Consider the following 16854-nt stretch of genomic DNA (forward strand, 5'->3'; position numbering starts at 1 on the left):
CAGCATGTGGAGCTAGGCTGCCCGCAGTTTCTGTGTGCTGCAGGCACAACCTGATACACGCGAAGAAACAAAGACGGTGTCTGTCTTCGCCAGACCTGGGAGAACTGCGCCTCCTGAGTATCCGAGAGAGTCTTAGGGAGGAAAGCTGGCTCGACTCTCCCAGCGCGACCGGTAGGATCGTGTAATTCCCACACGCCAGACTGAACCTTGCTGAGCGTGCTGCCAGCATTACTAGCACTCGAAAGAATGCCATTCTACCTGTCAGGGTTATGCTGTACCAAGTAAACCCCAAATCCCCCAGTTCTCTCTCACCCACATAACTATTCCAGGGAAGCCGTGCCTGGCTAGCAGGTGGTTTTCCTCCCCCCCTCAGTGATTCTGTAGCTCGGGCCCCTTCCAGCTGTGATTCGTCCAACCCTAAAGCCTCAGCGTCTCTGCCATGGAAAGAAAAAATGTGGTAAAGTCACCTCTTAACCAATTTGGTGGGCAAGTGACACACGTCACTTCCAGTTCCATTCGGCGGTGACTAGTCAGAGTCCCACTTAAGTGCATGATTCCTGGCCGAGCAGCTACAGGGAGCCACTCCTCTCCACTCCGATGGGACAAACACACATTTCTGGCAAATAGGCCGCCCTCTGAGCGGCAGCTACAAAGCCCAAAAGGTGAAGAACCACCAGCTAACGGGTTTTGTTTCCACACTGAGAAGAGGACAACTCCCACTGTTGCCGTGGTCGTGGAACAATGCCCCCTGCTCCCAGGATTTAGTACACCAGAACATACCACAGACCCGCTGGAGAGCTTCAACATTGCCTTCTCTTCACTCCGGGGACCACACTGAGTCAGGCCTCTGTTCCCATTCCTTGGATGGCTCTTAACCTAAAAAATAAACTGCCAGTCATTTTACCAGCAAATATGGGTTTATCTGGGAACAGCAGAGAATTACAAACTGGGACAAGCAAACGTAGGCAAGCCAGAACAAAAGAGGACTGCTCCTTTATAGAGGAAATTGGAAGTTCACAGGCACTGTTATAAATGTCAAGTCCATTCAAGTAAACTGGGAATGTGAAGGGTAGTGGCTTTTCATTGGCTGAGTTGTGACCGTCTCTCATTGGCTGGACTGTACTAGAAAGCCTTCCTCCCTCCCACCTGGATAGTAAAGTAGCATCCACCAGCAAGGTCCCTCCCTTCCTGTTGGGTCTGCAATTGATGAGTGCTAGCATATGAGAGCTCCCCCTGCTGGCTTAGTGACTCCATTTTAAACACGATTCTCTCACTGATTTTCACAGGGCCATTCTGTCTGTTCCTTTCCGCACAAATTCCCTTCCCCTTGCTACTCTACCATCCTTGCTGGGCAGCTCTGGCTCAGGCACTGCTGCCTGATCCGATTGGTTGTCACTAGGGAAACAGAGCTGGCTCCACTGTATGCATGTGGTTTACCAGGCAAAACTACTTTCTGAAGGAAGAACTGCCTGGGGGCGCCTGAGTGGCTCAGTTGGTTGGGAGTCGGCCTGCAGCTCAGGTCATGACCCCAGGGTCCTGGGAGAGAGTCCTGCGACAGACTCCCTGCTCAACGGGGAGTCTGCTTCTCCCTCCCCTTCTACCTGCCACTCCCCCTGCTTGTGCTCTCCCTCTCTCTCTCTCTCTCTCTCTCACTCTGTCAAATAAATAAACAAAATCTTTAAAAAGAAAAAAAAAGAAAGAACTGCCTGGCACAACCTCTTCTAGAGGGAGATTATAAGCATGGCAGGTACTTGGGACTTTATGGACCAGAACAAAATCGTAAAAAACTGCACAAAGGCAGAGACAGCAGCCATCCTACTGACCATTTTCACCACTGCATCCTCAGCACTTAACAGGGTTTCAGAAACCCAGTTCCCTCCATCTTTGGAGCCACAGCTGCTAGGACCCGGGAGGCCTCAGAGTCTGGTACCAGCAACCAGAAGAAGGCAGTAGAGAAGCTACAGTGTAGCTGAATAGGGGGAAAAGTATGAGTGAATGAATAAGCATGTTCTTGATAAATACTTAATGACAGAAAACAGTAAAAAGAGAAAGAAAAAAGGAGATAAAAGATAAAGTATTATGGAACAAAAATAGAACACATAATTCTATAATCAGTGCGATCACAATTTAGAAATCCCACATCAAAAGCAAAAAAAAAAAATTACTTATTTTTGACAATCTTCGGCGCTTCCTACCCCTTCACTAAATAACTACCACCCAACCCACCGATGGATTTAATAGCAGCTGTCACAGTGGCTACTGTTCACCAGTTCAGGCTGATGTCTGACTGCTCTTCAAGGAAGAGTGGGTGTGCTCCTGGGCTACGGGAGGCGCTGAGTTCTTCCTTCCTAACGCATTGCATCTGGAGCTTTTTCTTTGCCGCCCACTTTTCTGGCAGCAAGTTGTATGTTTGGGGAGAGGTGGGACAGCAGCCTGGACCCAGATCCATTGCCTCAACTCATTTTATCTGAATTCTCTTTAGGGATCAAATTTGAGAATGCCCTCTGGGTTCAATTTTTTTAAATACCCCTCTGTCCCCTCCACAAATCCCCAAATTACAAATGCACACACGCACACACACACACCAGATGTATAAGAAGACTAGAAAACACAGAAGTGTTTATCTTTGGTTCATAGGTTTACAAATAATTGTATTTTCTCTTCCATACATTGGTATATTTTCCAAACCTATAATAAGAATGTAAGTTTTTTTACAATCAGGTTTAAAAGTCACAGTAAGTGTCATTGTTTTTAAAACATCGACCAAATGTTGCCTCCTCCAGGAATTGCTCTGTCAACATTCTCGAAGTATCCCCTAGTGTCCTCTACCATTCACTGGGGGCACCGGATTTTAATGGTTCGCTTATCTATCTTCCAACAAGATTTGAAGCTCTTTGAGGGAAGAAACTGAATCCCCAGGGCCTGCCACATATACTGAGTATTCCTAAAGGTTTGTGGATCAAATGAAGAAATCAAGTAAGCAAGCATATACAAACTCAGGTGCTCTCAATCTAAATCCAGTTTCATCTTCCCTGGGACTAACGGGATCCAGGATTTTCTCCACCCTTGACTATAACCTGGGGACTGGGAAAAACTTGGGAAGCATATGGCAAGATTTTGAAGAACTCCCCTGTGAACAGTCACCACCAGGGTTGCAGGATCCCAGCATGAGTGAGAACTGAAATCCAAACTGGGTTTTCCTAGCAAGAGCCAAGTTTAGTCACATGGTAGCACTTGGAGGATTCCCCGAGTCTGCTCATTCCTTTAGGATCACTCACTCCACTCCTCCCAGGACCTCCCCTGGGAACAAAGGAAAACCCAGGACTTGGGACTGGGCGCTTTTCCACCAACAGCTGCTAGTAGTTTGCATTTAACCCTAAACAGCAGTTAAAAGAAATGGGGGGAGGAGGGAAACACTGTGCATCCAGTAGAAACACTTAGGTTTTCTCTAAATTTCTTCCAGAAATTTCTCCTAAAGCATTTCGAGAACCAAACAGGCCAGTTACTGAACAAAAAGGAGGCTTAGGAACTTTGGTCTCAACGATGTCAACTACAACTGAAGAGGAACTATCCACCACGTGAAGCCTTACACACTGAGGGTCAATCCCTTGTTCCACAAAGGATCTGCGTGGGAGCCACCAAGCCCACAGCACCCTCCACCCGCACCCTGCGGGGCAGGCTTAGGCAGGGAACGGGCTTCTCCGCCAGCTGTAGGCTGACAGGGCCACAGGCCACAAAGACCCTCCGGACTGACGTCCAGGCCTAACCTGCGAACACGACGCCTTGGCGGTCGTTAGGACTCCACGTGCCCCTCCCTCCCTGCGGTACCAGAATCTAGGCATTAATTCCTAGACCCGTAGGTTACCGAAGAGCCGCCCACGTCTGGTTCTGGGCCAGCGCGCCCCACCCGCAGGACGGCTGGATTCTCTGATTTCCGCGCGCGCTCGCTCTCTAAAACCAAACCCGAGAGGAAGGGCACGGCCCAGGGCGGGGATGCCCTGAAATATTCGAGAGCCCTCGAGTAGGAAGAGACGTTCTCAAGAATGCTGCAGGCGAGGTGAGAGCTGGCGGAGGCCGAGGCGCCGCGGCACGGCCGGGAGGGCGTGTGCCTGCGCCCGGCGTGGGGGGGACAGGAAGAGGAGGGCGGGGGAAGGGGTGGGGTGAGCGCGGCCCGGACAGCGGCCGAGGCTCCTCCCGCCTCCCCCTCCCCCACCCCACCCCCCACCCCCCGCCCCGTACTAAGGCTCCCAGCCCGCCGCGCTCTGCTCACTGGCCGTGCGTCCCAGCCAGCTAATCGTCCCCGCCGCGCCTCGGGCCAAGGTGAGTTTCGCCCGCCGCTGCCGGGCCGCCCCCAGCCCCGACCTGGCGCCCGGGGAAGCCCCCGCCTCGGCTGCCCGGGCTTCGCGCGGTGTTCTGGGCGCCGGGGGTTGCTGCGTGTCCACTTCTCAGCCCTGGGCCACACCCTGGCGAGGCGGGCAGCGCCCCTGCCCAGATCCTCGCGGACCGGAGGAGGAGCGCTCGTCCTTTATTCCAGCGCCTCGGTGTCGGCGCCCGGCGGCCTCTGCCCTCTCCTCCCTTTCCGTTTCTCCTTACCCCCGCTTTTCCTACTTTTCCACTAGTTTCCCGGGTTATCCGAAACCCCGCTTCTCGCCCCTTCCTGGCTGGCATGTTTCTCTGTGGGCTTCGGCTGCAGGCTGACCTCCGGCCAGTTGTGTGTGGCGTCCTCTGAGCTGGACGGCCCGAGCTGGCCGTGTTGGCAGCTGGCGGATTCCCTTCCTAAAGGGCACTGCTCAGTCCCTCGCCCAAGTGCAGCTGGTTGGGCTTCCTGTTGTCTGTGTTTAGGTCTACTTGTTTTCTTTATAAAGCTTGGCTGGCAGTTGGTGGTGGAGAGGGGAATAGATGAAGGGATTTCCCTACTGAAAGGATTCCCTTCTTGTGATCTTCATTAAACAAGTGGAACTATAAAGAGGGGAAGGGCAGCCTTGATGAAAGACCTCCCAATCCAGGTTAATCTGGCCGGGTGCAATGAGACGAGATAGACTTGCGGGTCGAACCGGGTCACCACTTGAGCTTAGCCAAAGGAATGCTGCTTCCTCCAGCCCTGGACACTGCTAACTGTCCAGTTAGACTCCACCTAACCGGGACTCTGCCAAGTCGGGTGGCTGGAGCTGGTGAGGAAAGCAAGGACAGCCGAACAGCTACAAGCTAGGCAGAAGAGAGCCCTAGGCCAGACTCTGAAATACATCAAGCCCACCCCTCTTCCCTCCCAAGGGGAGCTGGGAACATGGTGCAGGGCCTGGTGAGCACAAAGGACTCCCAGATTCTCCTAGTGCAGGCCTGTGACTCAGCTGTGAGACCATGTGGGTGTGGCCCCCGGATGGTTCCAGATACTTTCTGCAGATGGTTCGGACAGAACACTCCCTGAAGTAGAAGGGGAACTGTGCCATCTCAGAGGGCATTTTCCAAGAGGAAGTGAGTCACACCAGGATTGGCCAGCTATCTGAAAGCGAGGTTTCTTGAGTGATCTGTGGGTGAGGGCAGCAACTGGATTGGCAGGGCCACGGTGAGATGTCCCGTTGTTGGATGGTTGGCCTGTATGCCCCCTGGCAGGCTGCCTCAGCTTGACTTGTGCGGTAGCTCTTCCCGTCAAGATGTTTTCAGCAGTTGCTGCAGGTTTCCACTCCCGCCCCCCCTGCAGCTTGAGTTTCAGACTGCTGCTGTGGATCTCTATGGCCTGTGCTTCGGGGAGGCCGGGCTCATGGAAACACCGTGACAGTGATCTTGGCCTCCAGCATGTTTCAGCAAACTTCAGAAGATAATACCAGAGGGGCGCCTGGGTGGCACAGCAGTTAAGCATCTGCCTTCGGCTCAGGGCATGATCCCGGCGTTGTGGGATCGAGCCCCACATCAGGCTCCTAGCAGAGGAGCCTGCTTCTTCCTCTCCCACTCCCCCTGCTTGTGTTCCCTCTTGCTGGCTGTCTCTCTCTCTGTCAAATAAATAAATAAAATCTTTAAAAAAAAAAAAAAAAGAAGATAATACCAGAGGCTGGTGCAGAAATGAGTTCATAGAACTCATGTGAGATCTCTTCATCCTTCACTCCTATCCTGTTTCCATTTAGTTGTCTCTCCTCGATGGCATACATGCCTTCCTTGACAGCCAGAAGCTCCTTTCTTCATCGTGGTCCTTGGCCCACCATTTGAAGTTTCTTCTTTCAGTTCTTCCAGTTTTCTTGAGGGTGTACTGGACAAAAAGCATGCTGATTTCTAGGTGATACTCTTCCCTGGCTTTTCTTACAAACAATATCAGATGGGCCCTTTTCCTTCCGTGTCTGACCTTTGACCAGCCTCTCAAGGAGCCACCCCAGTGAAGTCAGACCTTGGGCTGGGTGGAGCTGAGACTGGGTGCCTCCCGGCTTTCCAATGAGAGTTCCAAAAATGTGGCTTTTTTAGAGCACTACCCACTTGGTATGCCCTTGGATACAGCCCAATATTTCAAAGATGAGGGAAACAATGGGATCTTTTCAGGGTTATGATGTATAAATTAGTGCTCTGAGTGCTGGGAAAGCTGGAATGAAGTTTTAGCATCTTTCTTAAGCTTTTCATTTTCCTGGGGACTCAACAATTTAGGAATCTTGTACCGAAAACAAAAAGAATGAATTTGCTTATTTTTTAACAATCTTCAGCACTTCCTACCCCTTCACTAAATAACTACCACCCAACCCACCGATGGATTTAATAGCAGCTGTCACAGTGGCTACTGTTCACCAGTTCAGGCTGATGTCTGACTGCTCTTCAAGGAAGAGTGGGTGTGCTCCTGGGCTACGGGAGGCGCTGAGTTCTTCCTTCCTAACGCATTGCATCTGGAGCTTTTTCTTTGCCGCCCACTTTTTTGGCAGCAAGTTGTATGTTTGGGGAGAGGTGGGACAGCAGCCTGGACCCAGATCCATTGCCTCAACTCATTTTTTCTGAATTCTCTTTAGGGATCAAATTTAAAAAGACCTTCTGTGTTCAATTTTCAAACAACAACAACAACCACCCCCCCCTTTTTTTTTCTTTTCAAAATCTCCAAAGCAAAGGGAAGGAAACCTCAAACACATTTTTAAATAACAGATGTTTGTTTTGACTGACACCCCGCCAATTATTTTCTGGGTGGGCTGTAAGAAAACTAGGGTATGGACAAGACACAGAAGAGCAAAGTAAATCAGACCTCTTGCTCTTTAGAAGTGTCCTTTTTGAAATTACGGTCTGGATCTGGGCATGGGTCCAGAGCAAACATTTGGGATTATTCAGGAGCAGACACTTTTCTAAGGAGGCCTCCTGTTCCCTGCTACTCCCAGGAGAATCAAAATGTACATTATTGTCACTTTCATTCTTACCACTTCATTGAGCAGGCTGTGGGAGGGCAGGGTGTGCAAGGAACCCACAATCTGTGGGGAAAGAATCAGAAACACAATTAGCTAGAATTCAGGATATATTTTGCCCCAAAGGCAAGCACCATGGAGAGAGAGCAAGTGAGAGAGAGAGAGAGAGAGAGAGAGAGTGTGTGTATGTGTGTGTGTGCGCGCGCGCGCGCGCGCACCGGCCTAACATCAGGGGCGTGCACAACAGGTGTTCAGTGTAGGACCAGAAGTGGAAAGTTTAATTCCCACCACTGTGACTAACTTTGTGAAGCCCCGAGAGAAAACTACACAGAGAAAGACCACAGAGGCCTGAGCCTCTGTCTTACAGACGTCTTACCCCGGCAAACAGGCAGGGAGGACACACGGACACCAGAATAAAATGACTCCATAAAAACGCAAGAACGACGAGGTAGTCAGTCTGTGGAGCTCGCAGTGAGAGCCAAGACACAAGAAAACAGCAGGCGTGAGAAGAGAAAGAGAAGTCATGTTCAGGGTCTGGCCAGACCTGTTTATCAGGACACGTTTTTTTTCCTGCGCTCATGGAATGTGCTTTCCTTGGTGCCCTGCTGTTGCGTTCCCAGGCAGCCCCTGTGGGCCCCTTCCCCAGCTTCTCCCAGCTTCACATCCTGCTGAGCTCCGAACTAGTGTTTGCAGTCTAGACCTGGGTAGTCACACCTGCACTTCAGGGCCTGCCAAGGGGTTCGTCTGATTTATTCATTCAGTTATTTAGCAAACACACATCGTGTGCTTCATAGATAGACCAGAATAATTCACACTTCTTAACCTAGAGGATCTTAAATCTGAGAGACAGACAGGTGAAAGATTAAATGGATTGAGGTTTCAGGCACAGGACTAGGTTGTCCTGAGTACGGAGAGGATGCTGCCTCCTCTCAGCCCCAGGCCCCAGGCCCCCCAGTGAAAGTGGAGCGAAGGGTGTCACGTGACTGGGGGGGGAAGCACCAGATTCAGGTCCCTGAACTGGCTACTTTAGTCACCAATGGTCAGCCCTGCAGCCTGCCCCACCCAAGACTGGAGGGCCGCTGACTCAGTGGCGCAGCAGCTGTACTTGGGGAAGAGCTCCGTGAACAGCTCTAATCACAACTTTTCCCCCTTTTTCCTTCATCCTGCTTTAAAACCAGTGCACTGTCTCCTCCTTCAAAACAGAATAATTTGCTTGTAGCTGTGCTCAGTGCTGTCTGGGTGCTGGTTCCTGATGAGACTGTGGGCATCTCCTCTGGTTTTCAAAGCCATTCACCTCCATGAACTCAGACTCCTGGCTAGTCACTGTTCTGCATTCTTGTTTCAAAGGTCTACCTGACAAATAGGGAATCAGCTGGCTGCTGTACTTACGGCCCATTCGTTAAATAAAACAGAGAGGGGGACGGGAAGATGGGGGACCCAGTGGGGCAGGCTTGTGGCTTCAGAGAGGAAAGCTTCGAAATGAATGGGGACAAGGATGGGACTGGAGTGACCCGAGACCTGAGCGAACGCGGGTTAGACTGGCCTCACTCTCTTGAAGAAGATACTCAGGGGTGGCCAAGATTTCCTGCTTACAACTTACATTTCTTAGAAGTTCCTAAATTAGCTTGTTCTCCTATTATGGGGCCCCTACCATACTGTGTCCTCTTTCTTACTTCTCTGGCTTTGCTTTTCCCTCTGCTCTGCTCTGTGCAGAAGGTGAACTGGGTGTCTGGCAGCCAGGTCCAATTTTGGCATCTTTGGGAATAAGTTGTGAAGTACCCTACCGCTCTGAGCTTAGACGTAGGTTTTTTTTAAACCTGTGGTCACTGACTCCTTTCCTGAGTTATTTCAGAACTGGGGTGGGATCCCACATCTTTCTCTCATAGGTGACTCAGTCGGCTCAGTTCTCTTAAACTGCTGGACTTCCAGAACAATCCAGGCAAGGGCAACTCCATCCAGGAACCGTGGGTTGCCATCTACAACCACTCGGGCTGTGCAGGAAGGGAGGGAAAAGGGTGTGGCTCCCCTGGAATTCATCTCACAGTGGACCTTGAAGCATTGATTTGCTGACTTCTCCAAGAGAACTGCCTTTCAGATGAATCATACCAGATTCCGGTGTATAGCGTTCTCTAGAGTTGCACATTCTTTGGCATGCTGGTTCCTGCACTTTTCTGGGGATTAAGGGGATAGAATTTACAATTCATAAGTGTAATTGCTCAATCCCCGCGGTCACCAACTAACTCCACCTTCTCCTCTGTAACAGATAGCATTTAGAAATCTGTGTTGAATACAGATCCGTCAGCAGCAGGAACCAGACTGAAACCATGTTTCTGATTTCTTTGGGCACTCTTCAGCCCGGGAAGGTGCCAGCCTCTCCCTCAGCCTGTGCTCAAAACTGATTCCTGGGACGTGCAGTTTTGGGGGCCTTTTTTATTTATTTTTTTAAAGATTTTTTTTTTATTTATTTGACAGAATGAGAGAGAGAGAGAGAGGCGCACAAGCAGGGGGAGCAGCAGGCAGAGAGGGAGAGGGAGAAGCAGGCTCCCCGCTGAGCAGGGAGCCCAATACGGGGCTCAATTCCAGGCCCCTGGGATCATGACCTGAGCCAAAGGCAGATGCTTAACCAACTGAGCCGCCCAGGCTCCCTTTTTTAGGATTTTTTATTTGTTTTTTGTTGTTGTTTGGTTTGGAGTGGGATACTACTGTCTCCATTCAAGTTCACCGGTTTTCTCTCCACTCGCATGATCTTTTTTTTTTTTTTTTAAAGATTTTGTTTATTTATTTGACAGAGAGACAGCCAGCGAGAGAAGGAACACAAGCAGGGGGAGTGGGAGAGGAAGAAGCAGGCTCTCAGTGGAGCAGGGAGCCCGATGCTTGGCTCGATCCCAGAACGCCAGGATCACGCCCTGAGCCAAAGGCAGACGCTTAACGACTGAGCCACCCAGGCGCCCCTCCACTAGCATGATCTTAAGTGATGTTAGCCAAAACTACTCTGTTCTGGCCAAAGCATTCCTTCCAATTAAGCCAAAATCCACTGAGCTCCTGTTAAGTACCAGGCACTGGGTCTTGATGTGGCATATGCCTCCAGATCATTATACCTGAATATAATGATCTGACATGTTTCCTTTCCCTCCCTTTAAACACTTTTTTTTTTTAATTTTATTTATTTGTCAGAGAGAGAGCACAAGCAGGAGGAGGGGCAGGCAGAGGGAGAAGCAGGCTTCCCGCTGAGCAAGGAACCTGATGTGGGGCTCCATCCCAGGACCCCGGGATCATGACCCCAGCCCGAGGCAGACACCCAACCAACTGAGCCACCCAGGCATCCCTAAACACTTTCTGGTGGAAAGTTCTTGCTCTCCCATTGTGCCCCAGACCGACAGCGGCTCTTCTGTGCTTCCTGCCAAAAACCAGGTCCCCAGAAGAGTTAGGGAGATACTGTTACTTGTTCTGGTTCAAGAAACTAGATAATGAGCTTTGGGTAGCTTTGAGAAACTGCATTTTACTACCAGAGATGCAAATGTTACCGCAAGCAGTAACAAGTTCAGACTTTTAGTAAAGAGTACACACCCAGCGGACAAAATTCATTTGTAAGCAGATTTCTATTTTTCTTTTTCTTCTTTTCTTTTTTTTTTTAAGAGAGAGAGCGTGTGCACGTGCATGGCGGTGGGGGTGGGGAGGGAGGCGCATTGCAGAGGGAGAGGGAGAGAGAATCTTAAGACTCTGTGCTGAGTGGGGCCCAATCTCACGATCCTGAGATCACAACCTGAGCCAAAACCAGGAGCCGGACACTCAGCCAACTGCGCCACCCAGGCGCCCTGTGAGCAGGTTTCTAAACCTAGACTCAGACTGAATCAGGTTACCTAGTTAAGCTTGGAGGGTTGAAGTTTTCGATATTAACCAGGCTTGACTGTGTGGGTTGTTCGTATTCAGACATATCTAAGAGTCCCATATACCAGTGCCAAGAGAAAAGTTGAAACCTCTGCTCTTTCGCTAGATGCTTTGTCAGCTAAAAAGACGGACACTGACCTAGCTTTTCCAAGTGATTAGAGTTTGTATTCCTCATTAGGCGATTTTTGCAGAATTGGTGGGCAACTAGACAAATTCCTCGTTCAGAGCACCAATACCTGAGGTGCCCATTTCCATCAGCAGGAAGCCCAACGCCTGGGGTGAACTGGGCTTTAGATTCATTGACCATTAGAGCTGGAAGGGGTCACATGAGTGACCTAATCATTCTCCTTCCAGTTACCCACAGAGGACTGGCAATATATGTGGCTTTAAAGGTTATGTAAACTCTTTCTTTACATCTTTTAAAAGGTTTCAATAGACCTCACCAAAATGCCGTCTCAAATGGAACACGCCATGGAAACCATGATGTTCACGTTTCACAAGTTTGCTGGGGATAAAGGCTACTTAACAAAGGAGGACCTGAGAGTGCTCATGGAAAAGGAGTTCCCTGGATTTTTGGAAGTAAGTGCTGAAAGGCCCGGAAAGAGCCAGACACGAACCCCAGTGCTTCTAGCCCTGGTTGCTGTTCCTTCCTCTTTCCATCCCTTCCCTGCAGAGGCCACTAATAGAAAGGTGTCTTTGTTCCTTTACTTATTAAACATTATTGAGTGCCTACTGTTTATGAGATATCACAGGGAAAGCAGAAGGTAGAGAAGACACAGTCCTCAAGGAGCTTATAATTTGGAGGTGAAATAAGGCTGCACACCCATAACCACAAGATGTCCGTTGAGACAGAGACAGAGAAAAAAGGCCTCTCACCAGAGAGACATCAACCAGGAAGTGGCTGCCTCTGGTCATAAACCTGGCACTGGAGATGCCACATTCTGGTCACATCCACTCTGAGCAATTTGCATCTCTTCTTAAATCCCTTCAGCTAAAGGCTTTTAAAAAATATGTGTCCTGTTCTATAAAGGAACAGTGTCGAGCATCTGCTGCATGAGAGCCAAGCAGGACTCCAGAAATCACTGCTTTCCGCACTGAAAATGCTATGAGAACACGGGAGCATGGCTTGAGTCCCACGGACTGAGGGGCCCATCAGGGCTAGGAGAGGACTCTGCCATCAGCTCAGATACCTCACTCAGGACGTTAGGCCACAAGGCACAGTTGTCCTTTTACATCGTAGGCCCTCAAGACATGGTTGTGGTACTTAACCGAAGGGGAAACGTTGCTTGACAAAATACTAGCATGAAATGCAAGCCCCTCTTTCCCTGCCACTACCGTGGTCATTTGAAAGGATCATTACTGGGGCGCCTGGGTGGCTCAGTCAGTTAAGCAGCTGCCTTTGGCTCAGGTCACGATCCCAGGGTTCTGGGATCGAGCCCCATGTTGAGCCCCATGTCGGGCTCTCCGCTCAGCGGGGGAGCCTACTCCTCCCTCTGCCTCTGCCTGCAGCTCTGCCGGCTTCTGCGCTCGCTCTCTCTGTCAAATAAATAAATAAAATCTTGAAAGAATAAAAGAGAGAGAGAGAAAGAAAGAAAGGAAGGGAGGGAGGGAGGGAGGGAGGAAGGAAGGAAGGAAGGAAGGAAGGAAGGAAGGAAGGAAGGAAGGAAGGAAGGATGGTTACTGTGCGTGGGGTAGAGAACTGCATCAGCCTCTAATGGGTGAAGGGAGAGGATGTTGAAGGGCTGGGTCCCGTGTCTTGTCATCTGCCTGATGGTTAGCACATTAGTCAAGCCCCTGCCTCCTGCCTCGGTAACCACGGGGTTTCACAGTACGCTCTACTGACATGTCATCAATACCAGTTAAGTCAACAGATACCAGTAGCCCAGCTGTGGGCTCACAGCTGCAGGTACCACAACGCAGCCCCGAAGGAGACAGAAGACGCTTTGCTTTGCTCTTGTCATCCTCTGATAGCAGCCCCAGACAGGAGTTAGAAGATCTGGCTTTGTCCTGACACTGGGCAGGTGGCTCTGGTTTCTGGGCCTCTGTTCCGGCCCCTGTCATTGAGAGGGATGCACACGATTACTTGCGCTCTCTGTGATGCTTCCAGGCAAGCAGACAGCGCAGGGGCATGTGTTCATTGTAAGCCTGCCCTTCGCACAGAGGCCTTCCCCTCGTACTAAACCCTTGTTAACTGTGCTGTTGCGTAAAATGAGGAGCGGGGATGAACATCACGTGAGACCCAGACTCTCCCCATGAAGGCTTTGTGGCATGAGAAACATGAAGGGCGTACGGAGTTCGGAGCACCGAACACGGTGGCGTCCTATGTTCCAGGCATGGGCCCTAATTCCAGGCACACCCACACTCGCTGCACTGACAAAGCATTTTGTTTTTTGTTTTTTTTTTTTAAAGATTTTATTTATTTATTCAACAGAGATAGAGACAGCCAGCGAGAGAGGGAACACAAGCAGGGGGAGTGGGAGAGGAAGAAGCAGGCTCCCAGCGGAGGAGCCTGATGTGGGGCTCGATCCCGTAATGCCGGGATCACGCCCTGAGCCAAAGGCAGACGCTTAACCACTGTGCCACCCAGGCGCCCCAAAGTATTTTGTTTCTAAAGTTGACCCTAGTGTCATCTAAATTTGACCACAGCCAGGAAGCTGGGGGTGAGGCCAGAATTAAACCAACCCGAAATGGAGGCAGCCACACAGAGTGAGTCGTAGTTCATGGCTTAGGATGGAGTTTATTTTCCTCAAGTGGGAAGTGCGGCTGCTTTAGCATAGGGGATTTCTGGGTGCAGTGTGGAAACATCCAGCACACCTGAGACACTGAGTGTGAGTTCCCTCACTCGTGCGCCAAGTCTGTGACATTATGGAGACTTTCCCTGAATGCCCGAACCCTCCAGAGGGCCGCATTTCCCTCCCTGGTTGATGGTCTGGCCCCGTAGGACAGCCACACTTCCCACTTCTGACCGTTCACTAGGAAAGGAGTGATCTGAAACTTAGTCCCTAAATTATCTTACGCGATCTTTTCTTAAGGAGTGTCCTTTTTAAGGATTTGCCCGCGCTATCAGAAATAAACACTCGCTGAGAGAATGTAGGCTGACACTACAAAAAATGGGGAGTTTACGGGGGTTCTTAGGCAGAATCCTGTGATTCTGAAAGTTGTGGAAACGGCTGAACTAGAAACAGAGCAGGTCAGAAGGTCATGCCAGGTTCACAGTGGCAAATGCGGTGGACTGAGAATTCGGAGGAGGCCTGCTCTAGCTTCTCTGCCATGAATCTCCTCTTTCTAGAAATAGGCAGTTCCTAAGACCCCTATAGCCTATGAAAGGATACCACAGGAACCTCTTTCCTCGCTTAATAATATGAATTTACTGAAATGCTCTCTCGAGGCAGAAAAATACATTTAGGGGACCTCCAAAGATCACTTACAACCTAAAACAAGAGTTCAGATAATTGGAAGATGCTATCAATGGTTGTCAGCAGGGCCAATCAGAGAAGTTTGTCACAGTAACCACTGACCGATATTTCTTGCCTTTGTTCTTTTTTTCAGAATCAAAAAGACCCTCTGGCCGTGGACAAAATAATGAAGGACCTAGACCAGTGCCGAGACGGCAGAGTGGGCTTTCAGAGCTTCTTCTCGCTAATCGCTGGGCTCACCATCGCGTGCAATGACTATTTTGTAATACACATGAAGCAGAAGGGAAAGAAGTAGGCAACACTGAGCAACACTCCCGCCCAATGAGAGTTCTCCCGAAGGGTCTCTTACGGAATCTGTCCCACAGCTTCCCCCTGTATAAAGGATTCCATGAGCAGATCAGGACCCTCCAAAAATGAACGAATAAAATCCAGCCCCCATTTGAGAAGCAGAGAAAGAGAAGTCAGATAAGCTTTTGATTTTTATATTGCTTGCATCCTCTTGCCCCCAATAAACAAATTCCTTTTTTAGTTCCTCACTTGAGATGGAATGTTTGTTCCTTCTTCAGAAATGCTTGGTCCCTGCTTCATTCCCCAAGAGCCTGCATGCCCTGGGGCAGCCGGCGCACCACACAGCAGGCAAGGCTGGCGAGCGCTCTCCGTTCAGGCTTGGAGCCTGACTTCCCTGGTCGACACGCCCCTGGAGCTGTGTCTAGCTGAGGGACCAAAACTCCAAGGATTAAGAGAAGGCACTTCAAGAATATACCCTAATTTTCTAATTACTGAGCACTGTCTTGTTTAGTTAAGTCAGCCTTTCCAATAAGCTCTTGGAATGCTGAGATGTCAGAGTCCAGTTTTCATGCAGTTTCGGCAAAGTCTCAGGTAAAACTAAGTCCATAAGACGACCGATCGAGAAACCGAGTCTGGTGCGATGCTGCGGTGACTACACACTAACATATGTTGAGTTGTCGTGAGAGGTCGTGACTGGACTGAGATGGCAGGAGACAGGTTAGCACGACTTACAGAACGGGGTGGGCCTTTTCTGTTGAAAATGAAGTGCCAGTACTAACGTCTTAAAAAACAGCAAAATGGTTCTCGCAGCCTTGTCTGCGCCCATTAAAAGCTTCAGCGTACGTGCACTGTGTGCTGTATGCTTACTGATAACAATACTCTGTTTTCATGGAGAGATGATGAATGAATTGGCACATGAAATTGTTCCAATTAAACAGGTCAGTGAAGAGGGAAACATCTGTTCTTGTGATTGGACACAGCTACATAATTCTGGGGAAAAGCTCCGTATAAGGTCATCCATATTCACAAGGAAAAGCATGCAAAAAGGAACAGCTAGTTTCCCAAAACTAGCTTTGGGAAAAAGAAATCCGTAATAAAATCAAGGTCAAAGATCACAATTCCAGCCATTTAATTTTGTCTCGGCCAAGAAATGAACAAGGTAAGACTACTCACAGGTTTGCAGTGATGGGATTATATCAGGTTCCCAAAGAGGGATTTATTACAAGATGTTTAAAGGAGGGAGGGTTCGCTCCCGGGGAATGTCCTGTCACAGAACTGGGCCACCAAGAGGGCTGCTGGCTCAGGAAGCGGTCTGCTGACCTGGGAAGCCCTGGCGGCAGCGGGCAGCTGCAGAACCACACATCCCGGATACCCTCTTCCCCGCCTCTTTCCACACAGGACTGGCTCCGCACCCAAGGCTCAAGGAAGCGCATCTAATTAGCACAACTGCACTCGCATCAGAGCCCTAACTTCAAGGGAGCCTGGGAAATAAGAGTTCCACATTTTCCAACCTCGGCACATTAGGAGTTGACCCATCCACCATGCCTACCACAGTGATGATTTTTTTTTTAGGATTTTATCCACTGATTTAAGAAAGAGAGAGACAGAGCGTGCAGGTGCGCATGAGCAGGGGGGAGGGGCAGAGGGCTGAGCAGAGAGCCTGACTATCATGACCTGAGCCAAGGGAGACGCTCAATCGACTGAGCCACCAGGTGCCCCAACCACAGTGATGATTCTTAATTCTAAGGGAAGTCTTCCAACCTGTAGGTTAAAGAAACTGGCTCTAAGGAAAGAAGGCTCTAAAAAGATAACTTCTGACGGCTACAGGGAATGGAAAAGAAGCTGACCCATCACAGTCAAGCAAACTGTCTGTCTAAGGAATGTGTATCAGCCCAGCTTTA

The 16854-nt window shown here is 49.9% G+C and overlaps 1 protein-coding gene across 1 annotated transcript; it reads left to right on the top strand.

The window, feature by feature from the left end:
- Positions 1–4210: 4210 nt before the first annotated feature.
- Positions 4211–15201, top strand: S100A10 (S100 calcium binding protein A10). Its single transcript, XM_026486714.4, has 3 exons — positions 4211–4320; positions 11676–11828; positions 14799–15201. The coding sequence occupies exons 2-3, from the start codon at positions 11697–11699 to the stop codon at positions 14958–14960; spliced, it is 294 nt and encodes a 97-aa protein (XP_026342499.1). The 5' UTR covers positions 4211–4320; positions 11676–11696; the 3' UTR covers positions 14961–15201.
- The last annotated feature ends 1653 nt before the right edge of the window (positions 15202–16854 follow it).

This window comes from Ursus arctos, unplaced genomic scaffold (genome assembly GCF_023065955.2).
Source record: "Ursus arctos isolate Adak ecotype North America unplaced genomic scaffold, UrsArc2.0 scaffold_12, whole genome shotgun sequence".
NCBI lineage: Eukaryota > Metazoa > Chordata > Mammalia > Carnivora > Ursidae > Ursus > Ursus arctos.